Source organism: Salmo salar, chromosome ssa26, assembly GCF_905237065.1.
Source record: "Salmo salar chromosome ssa26, Ssal_v3.1, whole genome shotgun sequence".
NCBI classification, from domain to species: domain Eukaryota; kingdom Metazoa; phylum Chordata; class Actinopteri; order Salmoniformes; family Salmonidae; genus Salmo; species Salmo salar.
The window spans coordinates 55,166,600-55,185,076 of record NC_059467.1 but is presented as its reverse complement, the minus strand read 5'-3'; the positions used below and the strand labels follow the sequence as shown (position 1 = coordinate 55,185,076).

At 50.5% G+C, this 18,477-nt stretch overlaps 1 protein-coding gene across 1 annotated transcript in view; it reads right to left on the bottom strand.

Annotated features, from left to right (window-relative positions):
* sv2ba (synaptic vesicle glycoprotein 2Ba) overlaps positions 1-18,477 on the bottom strand; it is a 57,296-nt gene that overhangs the window by 24,905 nt on the left and 13,914 nt on the right. Inside the window, exon 3 of the mRNA XM_045708845.1 lies at positions 10,126-10,306. Coding sequence (XP_045564801.1) covers positions 10,126-10,306 — 181 coding nt within the window. The remainder of the gene's footprint in view (positions 1-10,125; positions 10,307-18,477) is intronic.

Here is an 18,477-nt window from a genome sequence, read left to right as displayed (position 1 = left end):
GGGGACTCGTTCTGACCACACAAAACCCCAGCTCTTCTGTTGCTGTGTAACTAACATGGGGACTCGTTCTGACCACACAAAACCCCCAGCTCTTCTGTTGCTGGGTAACTAACATGGGGACTCGTTCACCTTCTGACCACACAAAACCCCAGCTCTTCTGTTGCTGGGTAACTAACATGGGGACTCGTTCTGACCACACAAAACCCCAGCTCTTCTGTTGCTGGGTAACTAACATGGGGACTCGTTCACGTTCTGACCACACAAAACCCCAGCTCTTCTGTTGCTGGGTAACTAACATGGGGACTCGTTCTGACCACACAAAACCCGAGCTCTTCTGTTGCTGGGTAACTAACATGGGGACTCGTTCTGACCACACAAAACCCCAGCTCTTCTGTTGCTGTGTAACTAACATGGGGACTCGTTTTCTGACCACACAAAACCCCAGCTCTTCTGTTGCTGGGTAACTAACATGGGGACTCGTTCTGACCACACAAAACCCCAGCTCTTCTGTTGCTGTGTAACTAACATGGGGACTCGTCTCGTTCTGACCACACAAAACCCCAGCTCTTCTGTTGCTGGGTAACTAACATGGGGACTCGTTCCGTTCTGACCACACAAAACCCCAGCTCTTCTGTTGCTGGGTAACTAACATGGGGACTCGTTCACGTTCTGACCACACAAAACCCCAGCTCTTCTGTTGCTGGGTAACTAACATGGGGACTCGTTCTGACCACACAAAACCCCAGCTCTTCTGTTGCTGGGTAACTAACATGGGGACTCGTTCCGTTCTGACCACACAAAACCCCAGCTCTTCTGTTGCTGGGTAACTAACATGGGGACTCGTTCTGACCACACAAAACCCCAGCTCTTCTGTTGCTGGGTAACTAACATGGGGACTCGTTCTGACCACACAAAACCCCAGCTCTTCTGTTGCTGTGTAACTAACATGGGGACTCGTCCGTTCTGACCACACAAAACCCCAGCTCTTCTGTTGCTGTGTAACTAACATGGGGACTCGTTCTGACCACACAAAACCCCAGCTCTTCTGTTGCTGTGTAACTAACATGGGGACTCGTTCTGACCACACAAAACCCCCAGCTCTTCTGTTGCTGGGTAACTAACATGGGGACTCGTTCTGACCACACAAAACCCCCAGCTCTTCTGTTGCTGTGTAACTAACATGGGGACTCGTTCTGACCACACAAAACCCCAGCTCTTCTGTTGCTGTATAACTAACATGGGGACTCGTCGTTCTGACCACACAAAACCCCAGCTCTTCTGTTGCTGGGTAACTAACATGGGGACTCGTTCGTTCTGACCACACAAAACCCCAGCTCTTCTGTTGCTGGGTAACTAACATGGGGACTCGTTCTGACCACACAAAACCCCAGCTCTTCTGTTGCTGTATAACTAACATGGGGACTCGTTCTGACCACACAAAACCCCAGCTCTTCTGTTGCTGGGTAACTAACATGGGGACTCGTTCGTTCTGATCACACAAAACCCCAGCTCTTCTGTTGCTGGGTAACTAACATGGGGACTCGTTCTGACCACACAAAACCCCCAGCTCTTCTGTTGCTGTGTAACTAACATGGGGACTCGTTCTGACCACACAAAACCCCAGCTCTTCTGTTGCTGTGTAACTAACATGGGGACTCGTTCTGACCACACAAAACCCCAGCTCTTCTGTTGCTGGGTAACTAACATGGGGACTCGTTCTGACCACACAAAACCCCAGCTCTTCTGTTGCTGGGTAACTAACATGGGGACTCGTTCTGACCACACAAAACCCCAGCTCTTCTGTTGCTGTATAACTAACATGGGGACTCGTTCTGACCACACAAACCCCCAGCTCTTCTGTTGCTGTGTAACTAACATGGGGACTCGCTTCTGACCACACAAAACCCCAGCTCTTCTGTTGCTGTGTAACTAACATGGGGACTCGTTCTGACCACACAAAACCCCAGCTCTTCTGTTGCTGGGTAACTAACATGGGGACTCGTTCGTTCTGACCACACAAAACCCCAGCTCTTCTGTTGCTGGGTAACTAACATGGGGACTCGACGTTCTGACCACACAAAACCCCAGCTCTTCTGTTGCTGTGTAACTAACATGGGGACTCGTTCTGACCACACAAAACCCCAGCTCTTCTGTTGCTGGGTAACTAACATGGGGACTCGTTCTGACCACACAAAACCCCAGCTCTTCTGTTGCTGTGTAACTAACATGGGGACTCGTTCTGACCACACAAAACCCCAGCTCTTCTGTTGCTGGGTAACTAACATGGGGACTCGTCGTTCTTACCACACAAAACCCCAGCTCTTCTGTTGCTGTGTAACTAACATGGGGACTCGTCGTTCTGACCACACAAAACCCCAGCTCTTCTGTTGCTGTGTAACTAACATGGGGACTCGTTCTGACCACACAAAACCCCAGCTCTTCTGTTGCTGTATAAATAACATGGGGACTGTTCGTTCTGACCACACAAAACCCCAGCTCTTCTGTTGCTGTATAACTAACATGGGGACTCGACGTTCTGACCACACAAAACCCCAGCTCTTCTGTTGCTGTATAACTAACATGGGGACTCGTTCTGACCACACAAAACCCCAGCTCTTCTGTTGCTGGGTAACTAACATGGGGACTCGTTCTGACCACACAAAACCCAAGCTCTTATGTCGCTGTATAACTAACATGGGGACTCGTTCTGACCACACAAAACCCCAGCTCTTCTGTTGCTGTATAACTAACATGGGGACTCGTTCAACTTCTGACCACACAAAACCCCAGCTCTTCTGTTGCTGGGTAACTAACATGGGGACTCGTTCTGACCACACAAAACCCCCAGCTCTTCTGTTGCTGTGTAACTAACATGGGGACTCGTTCTGACCACACAAAACCCCAGCTCTTCTGTTGCTGGGTAACTAACATGGGGACTCGTTCACGTTCTGACCACACAAAACCCCAGCTCTTCTGTTGCTGGGTAACTAACATGGGGACTCGTTCACGTTCTGACCACACAAAACCCCAGCTCTTCTGTTGCTGGGTAACTAACATGGGGACTCGTTCACGTTCTGACCACACAAAACCCCAGCTCTTCTGTTGCTGGGTAACTAACATGGGGACTCGTTCTGACCACACAAAACCCCAGCTCTTCTGTTGCTGTATAACTAACATGGGGACTCGTTCACGTTCTGACCACACAAAACCCCCAGCTCTTCTGTTGCTGTATAACTAACATGGGGACTCGTTCTGACCACACAAAACCCCAGCTCTTCTGTTGCTGTATAACTAACATGGGGACTCGTTCTGACCACACAAAACCCCAGCTCTTCTGTTGCTGGGTAACTAACATGGGGACTCGTTCTGACCACACAAAACCCCAGCTCTTCTGTTGCTGGGTAACTAACATGGGGACTCGTCGTTCTGACCACACAAAACCCCAGCTCTTCTGTTGCTGGGTAACTAACATGGGGACTCGTTCTGACCACACAAAACCCCAGCTCTTCTGTTGCTGGGTAACTAACATGGGGACTCGTTCTGACCACACAAAACCCCAGCTCTTCTGTTGCTGTATAACTAACATGGGGACTCGTTCACCTTCTGACCACACAAAACCCCAGCTCTTCTGTTGCTGGGTAACTAACATGGGGACTCGTTCTGACCACACAAAACCCCAGCTCTTCTGTTGCTGTATAACTAACATGGGGACTCGTTCACGTTCTGACCACACAAAACCCCAGCTCTTCTGTTGCTGGGTAACTAACATGGGGACTCGTTCACGTTCTGACCACACAAAACCCCAGCTCTTCTGTTGCTGGGTAACTAACATGGGGACTCGTTCACGTTCTGACCACACAAAACCCCAGCTCTTCTGTTGCTGGGTAACTAACATGGGGACTCGTTCACGTTCTGACCACACAAAACCCCAGCTCTTCTGTTGCTGGGTAACTAACATGGGGACTCGTTCTGACCACACAAAACCCCAGCTCTTCTGTTGCTGTATAACTAACATGGGGACTCGTTCACGTTCTGACCACACAAAACCCCAGCTCTTCTGTTGCTGGGTAACTAACATGGGGACTCGTTCTGACCACACAAAACCCCAGCTCTTCTGTTGCTGTATAACTAACATGGGGACTCGTTCACGTTCTGACCACACAAAACCCCAGCTCTTCTGTTGCTGGGTAACTAACATGGGGACTCGTTCTGACCACACAAAACCCCAGCTCTTCTGTTGCTGGGTAACTAACATGGGGACTCGTTCACGTTCTGACCACACAAAACCCCAGCTCTTCTGTTGCTGGGTAACTAACATGGGGACTCGTTCTGACCACACAAAACCCCAGCTCTTCTGTTGCTGGGTAACTAACATGGGGACTCGTTCTGACCACACAAAACCCCAGCTCTTCTGTTGCTGTATAACTAACATGGGGACTCGTTCACGTTCTGACCACACAAAACCCCAGCTCTTCTGTTGCTGGGTAACTAACATGGGGACTCGTTCTGACCACACAAACCCCAGCTCTTCTGTTGCTGTATAACTAACATGGGGACTCGTTCTGACCACACAAAACCCCCAGCTCTTCTGTTGCTGGGTAACTAACATGGGGACTCGTTCTGACCACACAAAACCCCCAGCTCTTCTGTTGCTGTATAACTAACATGGGGACTCGTTCTGACCACACAAAACCCCAGCTCTTCTGTTGCTGTATAACTAACATGGGGACTCGTTCACGTTCTGACCACACAAAACCCCAGCTCTTCTGTTGCTGGGTAACTAACATGGGGACTCGTTCACGCGACCACACAAAACCCCAGCTCTTCTGTTGCTGGGTAACTAACATGGGGACTCGTTCTGACCACACAAAACCCCCAGCTCTTCTGTTGCTGTATAACTAACATGGGGACTCGTTCTGACCACACAAAACCCCAGCTCTTCTGTTGCTGGGTAACTAACATGGGGACTCGTTCACGTTCTGATCACACAAAACCCCAGCTCTTCTGTTGCTGGGTAACTAACATGGGGACTCGTTCTGACCACACAAAACCCCAGCTCTTCTGTTGCTGTGTAACTAACATGGGGACTCGTTCTGACCACACAAAACCCCAGCTCTTCTGTTGCTGGGTAACTAACATGGGGACTCGTTCTGACCACACAAAACCCCAGCTCTTCTGTTGCTGGGTAACTAACATGGGGACTCGTTCTGACCACACAAAACCCCCAGCTCTTCTGTTGCTGGGTAACTAACATGGGGACTCGTTCTGACCACACAAAACCCCAGCTCTTCTGTTGCTGTATAACTAACATGGGGACTCGTTCTGACCACACAAACCCCCAGCTCTTCTGTTGCTGTATAACTAACATGGGGACTCGTTCACCTTCTGACCACACAAAACCCCAGCTCTTCTGTTGCTGTATAACTAACATGGGGACTCGTTCTGACCACACAAAACCCCAGCTCTTCTGTTGCTGTATAACTAACATGGGGACTCGTTCACCTTCTGACCACACAAAACCCCAGCTCTTCTGTTGCTGTGTAACTAACATGGGGACTCGTTCTGACCACACAAAACCCCAGCTCTTCTGTTGCTGGGTAACTAACATGGGGACTCGTTCTGACCACACAAACCCCAGCTCTTCTGTTGCTGGGTAACTAACATGGGGACTCGTTCTGACCACACAAAACCCCCAGCTCTTCTGTTGCTGGGTAACTAACATGGGGACTCGTTCTGACCACACAAAACCCCAGCTCTTCTGTTGCTGTGTAACTAACATGGGGACTCGTTCTGACCACACAAAACCCCAGCTCTTCTGTTGCTGGGTAACTAACATGGGGACTCGTTCTGACCACACAAAACCCCAGCTCTTCTGTTGCTGGGTAACTAACATGGGGACTCGTTCTGACCACACAAAACCCCAGCTCTTCTGTTGCTGTATAACTAACATGAGGACTCGTTCACGTTCTGACCACACAAAACCCCAGCTCTTCTGTTGCTGGGTAACTAACATGGGGACTCGTTCTGACCACACAAAACCCCAGCTCTTCTGTTGCTGGGTAACTAACATGGGGACTCGTTCTGACCACACAAAACCCCAGCTCTTCTGTTGCTGGGTAACTAACATGGGGACTCGTTCTGACCACACAAAACCCCAGCTCTTCTGTTGCTGGGTAACTAACATGGGGACTAGTTCTGACCACACAAAACCCCAGCTCTTCTGTTGCTGGGTAACTAACATGGGGACTCGTTCTGACCACACAAAACCCCAGCTCTTCTGTTGCTGGGTAACTAACATGGGGACTCGTTCTGACCACACAAAACCCCAGCTCTTCTGTTGCTGTATAACTAACATGGGGACTCGTTCTGACCACACAAAACCCCCAGCTCTTCTGTTGCTGGGTAACTAACATGGGGACTCGTTCTGACCACACAAAACCCCAGCTCTTCTGTTGCTGTATAACTAACATGGGGACTCGTTCTGACCACACAAAACCCCCAGCTCTTCTGTTGCTGGGTAACTAACATGGGGACTCGTTCTGACCACACAAAACCCCAGCTCTTCTGTTGCTGGGTAACTAACATGGGGACTAGTTCTGACCACACAAAACCCCAGCTCTTCTGTTGCTGGGTAACTAACATGGGGACTCGTTCTGACCACACAAAACCCCAGCTCTTCTGTTGCTGTATAACTAACATGGGGACTCGTTCTGACCACACAAAACCCCCAGCTCTTCTGTTGCTGGGTAACAAACATGGGGACTCGTTCTGACCACACAAAACCCCAGCTCTTCTGTTGCTGGGTAACTAACATGGGGACTAGTTCTGACCACACAAAACCCCAGCTCTTCTGTTGCTGGGTAACTAACATGGGGACTCGTTCTGACCACACAAAACCCCCAGCTCTTCTGTTGCTGGGTAACTAACATGGGGACTAGTTCTGACCACACAAAACCCCAGCTCTTCTGTTGCTGTGTAACTAACATGGGGACTAGTTCTGACCACACAAAACCCCCAGCTCTTCTGTTGCTGGGTAACTAACATGGGGACTCGTTCTGACCACACAAAACCCCAGCTCTTCTGTTGCTGTATAACTAACATGGGGACTCGTTCTGACCACACAAAACCCCCAGCTCTTCTGTTGCTGGGTAACTAACATGGGGACTCGTTCTGACCACACAAAACCCCAGCTCTTCTGTTGCTGGGTAACTAACATGGGGACTAGTTCTGACCACACAAAACCCCAGCTCTTCTGTTGCTGGGTAACTAACATGGGGACTCGTTCTGACCACACAAACCCCCAGCTCTTCTGTTGCTGGGTAACTAACATGGGGACTCGTTCTGACCACACAAAACCCCAGCTCTTCTGTTGCTGGGTAACTAACATGGGGACTCGTTCACGTTCTGACCACACAAAACCCCAGCTCTTCTGTTGCTGTATAACTAACATGGGGACTCGTTATGACCACACAAAACCCCCAGCTCTTCTGTTGCTGGGTAACTAACATGGGGACTCGTTCTGACCACACAAAACCCCAGCTCTTCTGTTGCTGGGTAACTAACATGGGGACTCGTTATGACCACACAAAACCCCAGACACCTGGACCTGTTCTCTCTTTGGCTCCAGGGCATCCTGCAGACAGAGCTGGGCTCCAGGGCGTCTACCAGACAGAGCTGGGTTCAGGGTGTCTACCAGACAGAGCTGGGCTCAGGGTGTCTACCAGACAGAGCTGGGCTCCAGGGCTACCAGACAGAGCTGGGCTCAGGGTGTCTACCAGACAGAGCTGGGCTCAGGGTGTCTACCAGACAGAGCTGGGCTCAGGGCGTCTACCAGACAGAGCTGGGCTCAGGGCGTCCTCCAGACAGAGCTGGGCTCAGGGCGTCCTCCAGACAGAGCTGGGCTCAGGGCGTCTACCAGACAGAGCTGGGCTCAGGGCGTCCTCCAGACAGAGCTGGGCTCAGGGCGTCCTACAGACAGAGCTGGGCTCAGGGCGTCTACCAGACAGAGCTGGGCTCAGGGCGACCTCCAGACAGAGATGGGCTCAGGGCGTCCTCCAGACAGAGATGGGCTCAGGGCGTCCTCCAGACAGAGCTGGGCTCAGGGCGTCCTGCAGACAGAGCTGGGCTCAGGGCGTCCTCCAGACAGAGCTGGGCTCAGGGCGTCTACCAGACAGAGCTGGGCTCAGGGCGACCTCCAGACAGAGCTGGGCTCAGGGCGTCCTCCAGACAGAGCTGGGCTCAGGGCGTCCTCCAGACAGAGCTGGGCTCAGGGCGACCTCCAGACAGAGCTGGGCTCAGGGCGTCCTGCAGACAGAGCTGGGCTCAGGGCGTCCTCCAGACAGAGCTGGGCTCAGGGCGTCTACCAGACAGAGCTGGGCTCAGGGCGTCCTCCAGACAGAGATGGGCTCAGGGCGTCCTCCAGACAGAGCTGGGCTCAGGGCGTCCTGCAGACAGAGCTGGGCTCAGGGCGTCCTCCAGACAGAGCTGGGCTCAGGGCGTCTACCAGACAGAGCTGGGCTCAGGGCGACCTCCAGACAGAGATGGGCTCAGGGCGTCCTCCAGACAGAGCTGGGCTCAGGGCGTCCTCCAGACAGAGCTGGGCTCAGGGTGACCTCCAGACAGAGCTGGGCTCAGGGCGTCTACCAGACAGAGCTGGGCTCAGGGCGTCTACCAGACAGAGCTGGGCTCAGGGCGTCCTCCAGACAGAGCTGGGCTCAGGGCGACCTCCAGACAGAGCTAGCTTGCAGTAATCACTATGAAAGAAGTGTGTCTTGTGACCTTTATGTTAAGAAGGTGAGAAGGTAGTGCTGCTCTCCCCATAAGGCTGACTGACCCACAGGACACCACTACATCTGGGACTTCCTTATTCCTTTCAATACGCTCCAGGAACATTCTATTGGCCAGTCAGCCAGCCAGTCACAAAGACCCTTTATATCTGTACCTTTAGTGTCCATCTAACATCCCTCTCTCTCTCCATCTCTCTCTACCCCTCTGTTTCCATCCATCTCTCTCTATCCCTCTCTCTCCATATCTCTCTCCATCTCTCTCTCCATATCTTTCTACATCCATCTCTCTCCATCTCCCTCTCTCCATCCCTCTCTCTCCATCTCTCTCTACATCCATCTCTCTCCATCCCTCTCTCCATCCCTCTCCCCATCTCTCTCTCTCTCCATCTCTCTCTCTCCATCCCTCTCTCTCCCCATCTTTCTCTTCATCTCCCTCTCCATCTCTCTCTCCCCATCTCTCTCTCTCTCCATCTCTCTCTCTTCATCTCTCTCTCTCTCCATCTCTCTCTCCATCCCTCTCTCTCCATCTCTCTCTCCATCTCTCTCTCTCCATCTCTCTCTCCATCTCTCTCTCCATCTCTCCCTCTCCATCTCTCTCTCCATCCCTCTCTCTCCATCTCTCTCTCCATCCCTCTCTCTCTCCATCTCTCTCTCCATCTCTCTCCCCATCTCTCTCTCCATCTCTCTCTCCATCTCTCTCTCCTTCTCTCTCTCCATCTCTCTCTCCATCTCTCTCTCCATCTCTCTCTTCATCTCTCTCTTCATCTCTCTCCATCTCTCTCTCCATCTCTCTCTCCAGCTCTCTCTCCATCTCTCTCTCCATCTCTCTCTCTCCATCTCTCTCTTCATCTCTCTCCATCTCTCTCTCCATCTCTCTCTCCATCCCTCTCTCTCCATCTCTCTCTCCATCCCTCTCTCTCCATCCCTCTCTCTTCATCTCCCTCTCCATCCCTCTCTCTCCATCCCTCTCTCTCCATCTCTCTCTCCATCTCTCTCTCCATCTCTCTCTTCATCCCTCTCTCCCCATCTCTCTCTCCATCTCTCTCCCCATCTCTCTCTCCATCTCTCTCTCCATCTCTCTCCCCATCTCTCTCTCCATCCCTCTCTCTCCATCTCTCTCTCCATCCCTCTCTCTCCATCTCTCTCTCATCCCTCTCTCTCCATCTCTCTCTTCATCTCTCTCTCCATCTCTCTCTCCATCTCTCTCCCCATCTCTCTCTCCATCTCTCTCTCCATCTCTCTCCCCATCTCTCTCTCCATCTCTCTCCCCATCTCTCTCTCCATCTGTCTCTCCATCCCTCTCTCTCCATCTCTCTCCCCATCTCTCTCTCCATCTCACCCGAAGCCGGAGCAGAACCTGAAGAAGATGAAGAACCCGTATCCCTGAGCAAAGCAAGACAGGAAGCTGAAGACACAGTCGATGGCTAGACAGTAGATCAGACACTTCCTACGGCCCATCTTATCCGCCAGGCTGCCCCACACGAACGCCCCCACCATCATCGACACGTACACCAGCAGACCTGAGACAGAGAGAGAGAGAGAGAGAGAGAGAGAGAGAGAGAGAGAGAGAGAGAGAGAGAGAGAGAGAGAGAGAGAGAGAGAGAGAGAGAGAGAGAGAGAGAGAGAGAGAGAGAGAGAGAGAGAGAGAGAGAGAGACAGAGAAACGCAGCTCTGTCAATAGAGGCAGAGACTCTGGAGGATTGATAATTTGGTACAAATCAGAACTACAAAAATCTAATTGATCCCCTCAAAATTGGTAAATATCACATTTGATTAAAACTGAAAAAAGAACTTGTACTGACAGAAAAAGATGTGTTCCTTTGTGCAATATATTTCCCCCCCTCAGAATCCCCATATTACTCAGAGGAGATATCCCCCCCTCAGAATCCCCATATTACTCAGAGGAGATATCCCCCCCTCAGAATCCCCATATTACTCAGAGGAGATATTCCCCCCCCTCAGAATCCCCATATTACTCAGAGGAGATATCCCCCCTCAGAATCCCCATATTACTCAGAGGAGATATTCCCCCCTCAGAATCCCCATATTACTCAGAGGAGATATTCCCCCCCTCAGAATCCCCATATTACTCAGAGGAGATATTCCCCCCTCAGAATCCCCATATTACTCAGAGGAGATATTCCCCCCTCAGAATCCCCATATTACTCAGAGGAGATATCCCCCCTCAGAATCCCCATATTACTCAGAGGGAGATATTCCCCCCTCAGAATCCCCATATTACTCAGAGGAGATCTTCCCCCCTCAGAATCCCCATATTACTCAGAGGAGATATTCCCCACCCTCAGAATCCCCATATTACTCAGAGGAGATATTCCCCCCCTCAGAATCCCCATATTACTCAGAGGAGATCTCCCCCCCTCAGAATCCCCATATTACTCAGAGGACATATTCCCCCCTCAGAATCCCCATATTACTCAGAGGAGATATCCCCCCTCAGAATCCCCATATTACTCAGAGGAGATATCCCCCCTCAGAATCCCCATATTACTCAGAGGAGATATCCCCCCCTCAGAATCCCCATATTACTCAGAGGAGATATCCCCCTCAGAATCCCCATATTACTCAGAGGAGATATCCCCCCTCAGAATCCCCATATTACTCAGAGGAGATATTCCCCCTCAGAATCCCCATATTACTCAGAGGAGATATTCCCCCCTCAGAATCCCCATATTACTCAGAGGAGATATTCCCCCCTCAGAATCCCCATATTACTCAGAGGAGATATTCCCCCCCTCAGAATCCCCATATTACTCAGAGGAGATATTCCCCCTCAGAATCCCCATATTACTCAGAGGAGATCTTCCCCAGCCTTGAGGAAGAGACGTGCCATTTCCAGGCCCAGGGAAATGTGCTCATCTGTGGGGACACAAATTCGCTCACAGGAACACTACCTGATCTAACGAGCACACGAGGGGACAGCTTTATTACAGGCCATACTGCTTCTAACTGTCTTAATCTCCCCCATAGAAACAACAGTGACGGCACCGTCAACAAAAACGGAAGGGATCTGTTGCAGCTCTGTAGAAGCCTGGGTCTGTACTTTGTCAATGGTAGGTTACGAGGGGACTCTTTGGGGAGATTCACCTACTGCTCACCTCTTGGCCACAGTACAGTAGACTATATGATCACAGACATGGACCCTTTCTCTCTCAGCTCATTCACTGTCAAGCCACTAACACCTCTGTCTGATCACAGCCAAATGACGTTGTTCCTCAAAAGAACAGACATGGAAACAACCACACATTCCCAGCCCAGTAAGCTGTACAACATCAGAAATTCATACAGATGGGCCCGAAACAGCACAGAAGAATAGCAGACAGCAACCTGGAACCAAAATATCCAAACCCTCTTAGATAACTTCCTGGATAGCACATCCACTCACAGTAAAGAAGGCATCAATCTAGCAGTGCAACACATCAACTATATATTCGAGGGACAATGTCGGACAAACCAACCAACCTGCACATGTCCTCTATGCTTATTGTTATTGTTCATCATATGGTTAATTTGACCCTTGATTATTGTTGTTACTGTTGTCTTGTCGACAATATTCGGCAATATGTACAGTACATTGTTACGTCATGCCAATAAAGCAAATTGAATTGAATTGTGAGAGAGAGAGCGAGAGAGACAGAGAGACAGAGAGAGACAGACAGACAGACAGACAGACAGACAGACAGACAGACAGACAGACAGACAGACAGACAGACAGACAGACAGACAGGGGGAGAGAGAGACAGACAGACAGAGAGACAGACAGACAGACAGACAGACAGACAGACAGACAGACAGACAGACAGACAGACAGACAGACAGACAGACAGACAGACAGACAGACAGACAGACAGACAGGGGGAGAGAGAGACAGACAGACAGAGAGACAGACAGACAGACAGACAGACAGACAGACAGACAGACAGACAGACAGACAGACAGACAGACAGACAGACAGACAGACAGACAGACAGACAGACAGACAGACAGAGAAAGAGACAGAGGTATTAGTACTGCCAGGGACACAGACGGACGGACGGACGGACGGACGGACGGACAGACGGACAGACAGACAGACAGTATATTATCCCCACACCTAATCTCATTCTGTCAATCAATGCTCACAGTAGAGTAATGTTGTGCTGCCAGACTTCACCCAGTGACTCAATGCTCACAGTAGAGTGGACGTCCTCTCGTCCAATAGGAGGCTCACTTTGACACATTGTCCTGTTGACCTGGTCTTACTGCATTAGGAAAAAGGGAAAGTTCAAGATATCCTTCCAAAAAAGATATGTGAATTCGCCCACATTCACTGATATGAATCTTGAGCTACAAAGCAAAATCTATGTTGTATTTTTGGGGGGGTTTAAATGTGTGTGAAGTCAAAGCAAAGTGACAAAATCTAGCAATACACAGTGACATAATCTGGGTTAAAACAACAACTTCTAAATGAAGACAGAGATACATTTGGATGTTAACATACTGACAACAACTTCTAAATGAAGACAGAGGGATCCATTTGGATGTTAATTGACACACTAACAACAACTTCTAAATGAAGACAGAGGGATCCATTTGGATGTTAACATACTGACAACAACTTCAAAATGAAGACAGAGGGATCCATTTGGATGTTAATTGACACACTAACAACAACTTCTAAATGAAGACAGAGGGATCCATTTGGATGTTAACATACTGACAACAACTTCTAAATGAAGACAGAGGGATCCATTTGGATGTTAACATACTGACAACAACTTCAAAATGAAGACAGAGGGATCCATTTGGATGTTAATTGACACACTAACAACAACTTCTAAATGAAGACAGAGGGATCCATTTGGATGTTAACATACTGACAACAACTTCTAAATGAAGACAGAGGGATCCATTTGGATGTTAATTGACACACTAACAACAACTTCTAAATGAAGACAGAGGGATCCATTTGGATGTTAACATACTGACAACAACTTCAAAATGAAGACAGAGGGATCCATTTGGATGTTAACATATTAACAACAACTTCAAAATGAAGACAGAGGGATCCATTTGGATGTTAACACACTGACAACAACTTCAAAATGAAGACAGAGGGATCCATTTGGATGTTAACACACTGACAACATGATTCCTAGATGATGCTGAGTATTATAGAGGTTAAAGCCTATGAAATGTTACCAAACTATTTTACATTGAAAATGAGCAACTTTTTAATTATGTGGGTCATTTTGATTGGCATCGCTAACTAGTGGGTCATTTTGATTGGCGGCGCTAACTAGTGGCTCATTTTGATTGGCAGCGCTAACGAGTGGGTCATTTTGATTGGCGGCGCTAACGAGTGGGTCATTTTGATTGGCGGCGCTAACTAGTGGCTCATTTTGATTGGCAGCGCTAACTAGTGGCTCATTTTGATTGGCAGCGCTAACTAGTGGCTCATTTTGATTGGCAGCGCTAACTAGTGGCTCATTTTTTTTGGGAATCCTCCAATCAGAGTGCAGAGATATTGGTCTTGAACACTCCAGTCTGCCTTTCTAAAACATTTTGGAAAAACATGGCTGCCATTTTGAACTGAAGTGAGAGAACATCAGTGCTGGTGTATGTCAGTAGAACCCTCGGCCGTCGTAGGAAGTGGACCAAAATGCAGCGAGTACGTGAATGCTCATATTTATTTTATTACAAAAACAACGACAGCTAACAGTCTTGCAGGCTAACCCTAGCAGTGCACGAATACAACTTCCCACAAAGGGACAGGTGAAAAACAGGGCTACCTAAGTATGACTCCCAATCAGCAACAACGATGTACAGCTGTTCCTGATTGAGAGCCATACCAGGCCAACACATAGAAATACACAACATAGATAGAGCATAGAATACGACACATAGAACATGACCCAAAAACCTGGGAATACTCTAACCAAACACCCCTCTACATAAACACATATCCCAACAAACCCCGAACCACATAAAACAAACACCCCCCTGCCACGTCCTGACCAAACTACAAGAACAAATAACCCCTATACTGGTCAGGACGTGACACACCTACAGTATGTCTCATCTCTCTCAGGTCTCCACTGTCCTGGGTTCATACTACAGCCCTAATTACAGTGGGGTAACTCAGGTCTCCACTGTCCTGGGTTTATACTGCAGTCCTAATTACAGTGGGGTAACTCAGGTCTCCACTGTCCTGGGTTTATACTACAGCCCTAATTACAGTGGGGTAACTCAGGTCTCCACTGTCCTGGGTTCATACTACAGCCCTAATTACAGTGGGGTAACTCAGGTCTCCACTGTCCTGGGTTCATACTGCAGTCCTAATTACAGTGGGGTAAACAGCTTATCTTAGACTAGAGGCTTGTGTTGCTGTGCTGTGCTGTCAGTGCACCTCACGGTGGATTAGTATCCTTCGAAACGCTACCCGTTACAAACGGTATGTCCTTGTACCAGGCCTCAGGCATCACAGTTAGCCTTCTACCAGGTCACAGCTGGAGGGGCTGGGGGAGGGGCTGGGGGAGGGGGCTGGGGGAGGGGCTGGGGCTGGGGCTGGGGGAGGGGCTGGGGGAGGGGCTGGGGGAGGGGCTGGGGCTGGGGCTGGGGGAGGGGCTGGGGGAGGGGCTGGGGCTGGGGCTGGGGGAGGGGCTGGGGGAGGGGCTGGGGGAGGGGCTGGGGCTGGGGCTGGGGGAGGGGCTGGGGGAGGGGCTGGGGGAGGGGCTGGGGCTGGGGGAGGGGGAGGGGCTGGGGGAGGGGCTGGGGCTGGGGGCTGGGGGAGGGGGCTGGGGGAGGGGCTGGGGGAGGGGCTGGGGCTGGGGGGAGGGGCTGGGGGAGGGGCTGGGGCTGGGGCTGGGGGGAGGGGCTGGGGGAGGGGCTGGGGGGAGGGGCTGGGGCTGGGGCTGGGGGAGGGGCTGGGGCTGGGGGAGGGGCTGGGGGAGGGGCTGGGGCTGGGGGAGGGGCTGGGGGAGGGGGCTGGGGGAGGGGGAGGGGCTGGGGCTGGGGCTGGGGGAGGGGCTGGGGCTGGGGCTGGGGGGAGGGGCTGGGGCTGGGGCTGGGGGAGGGGCTGGGGGAGGGGCTGGGGGAGGGGCTGGGGGAGGGGCTGGGGCTGGGGCTGGGGCTGGGGGGAGGGGCTGGGGAGGGGCTGGGGGAGGGGCTGGGGCTGGGGCTGGGGGGAGGGGCTGGGGGAGGGGCTGGGGAGGGGCTGGGGCTGGGGGAGGGGCTGGGGCTGGGGGGGGGGGCTGGGGGAGGGGCTGGGGCTGGGGGGGGAGGGGCTGGGGGAGGGGGCTGGGGGAGGGGCTGGGGGGAGGGGCTGGGGCTGGGGCTGGGGGAGGGGCTGGGGCTGGGGCTGGGGGAGGGGGAGGGGCTGGGGCTGGGGGAGGGGCTGGGGGAGGGGCTGGGGCTGGGGCTGGGGGAGGGGCTGGGGCTGGGGCTGGGGGAGGGGCTGGGGGAGGGGCTGGGGGAGGGGCTGGGGCTGCCAGGTCTGTCTCGCTGTCCCTGCTCACTCCAGCTGGATGCTGTAATATTTCTGTTGTGATGCTGTGATACTGGCAGGAAGTAGCTGCCACATCTTCCTGTGATATACTTTCTATAAGGTGGAAGCTCGCAGCAGTCTCCCCAATACAGTATATCTATTAGCTCGCAGCAGTCTCTCCAATACAGTATATCTATTAGCATGCAGCAGTCTCCCCAATACAGTATATCTATTAGCATGCAGCAGTCTCCCCAATACAGTATATCTATTAGCACGCAGCAGTCTCCCCAATACAGTATATCTATTAGCATGCAGCAGTCTCCCCAATACAGTATATCTATTAGCTCGCAGCAGTCTCCCCAATACAGTATATCTATTAGCTCGCAGCAGTCTCCCCAATACAGTATATCTATTAGCATGCAGCAGTCTCCCCAATACAGTATATCTATTAGCATGCAGCAGTCTCCCCAATACAGTATATCTATTAGCATGCAGCAGTCTCCCCAATACAGTATATCTATTAGCATGCAGCAGTCTCCCCAATACAGTATATCTGTTAGCTCGCAGCAGTCTCCCCAATACAGTATATCTATTAGCATGCAGCAGTCTCCCCAATACAGTATATCTATTAGCACGCAGCAGTCTCCCCAATACAGTATATCTATTAGCACGCAGCAGTCTCCCCAATACAGTATATCTATTAGCATGCAGCAGTCTCCCCAATACAGTATATCTATTAGCATGCAGCAGTCTCCCCAATACAGTATATCTATTAGCTCGCAGCAGTCTCCCCAATACAGTATATATATCTATTAGCATGCAGCAGTCTCCCCAATACAGTATATCTATTAGCACGCAGCAGTCTCCCCAATACAGTATATCTATTAGCTCGCAGCAGTATCCCCAATACAGTATATCTATTAGCATGCAGCAGTCTCCCCAATACAGTATATCTATTAGCATGCAGCAGTCTCCCCAATACAGTATATCTATTAGCTCGCAGCAGTCTCCCCAATACAGTATATCTATTAGCTCGCAGCAGTCTCCCCAATACAGTATATCTATTAGCATGCAGCAGTCTCCCCAATACAGTATATCTATTAGCATGCAGCAGTCTCCCCAATACAGTATATCTATTAGCATGCAGCAGTCTCCCCAATACAGTATATCTATTAGCATGCAGCAGTCTCCCCAATACAGTATATCTATTAGCATGCAGCAGTCTCCCCAATACAGTATATCTATTAGCTCGCAGCAGTCTCCCCAATACAGTATATCAATTAGCATGCAGCAGTCTCCCCAATACAGTATATCTATTAGCACGCAGCAGTCTCCCCAATACAGTATATCTATTAGCATGCAGCAGTCTCCCCAATACAGTATATCTATTAGCATGCAGCAGTCTCCCCAATACAGTATATCTATTAGCATGCAGCAGTCTCCCCAATACAGTATATCTATTACCTCGCAGCAGTCTCCCCAATACAGTATATATATCTATTAGCATGCAGCAGTCTCCCCAATACAGTATATCTATTAGCATGCAGCAGTCTCCCCAATACAGTAAATCTATTAGCTCGCAGCAGTCTCCCCAATACAGTATATCTATTAGCATGCAGCAGTCTCCCCAATACAGTATATCTATTAGCACGCAGCAGTCTCCCCAATACAGTATATCTATTAGCATGCAGCAGTCTCCCCAATACAGTATATCTATTAGCATGCAGCAGTCTCCCCAATACAGTATATCTATTAGCATGCAGCAGTCTCCCCAATACAGTATATCTATTAGCTCGCAGCAGTCTCCCCAATACAGTATATATATCTATTAGCATGCAGCAGTCTCCCCAATACAGTATATCTATTAGCACGCAGCAGTCTCCCCAATACAGTATATCTATTAGCTCGCAGCAGTATCCCCAATACAGTATATCTATTAGCATGCAGCAGTCTCCCCAATACAGTATATCTATTAGCACGCAGCAGTCTCCCCAATACAGTATATCTATTAGCATGCAGCAGTCTCCCCAATACAGTATATCTATTAGCACGCAGCAGTCTCCCCAATACAGTATATCTATTAGCATGCAGCAGTCTCCCCAATACAGTATATCTATTAGCTCGCAGCAGTCTCCCCAATACAGTATATCTATTAGCATGCAGCAGTCTCCCCAATACAGTATATCTATTAGCATGCAGCAGTCTCCC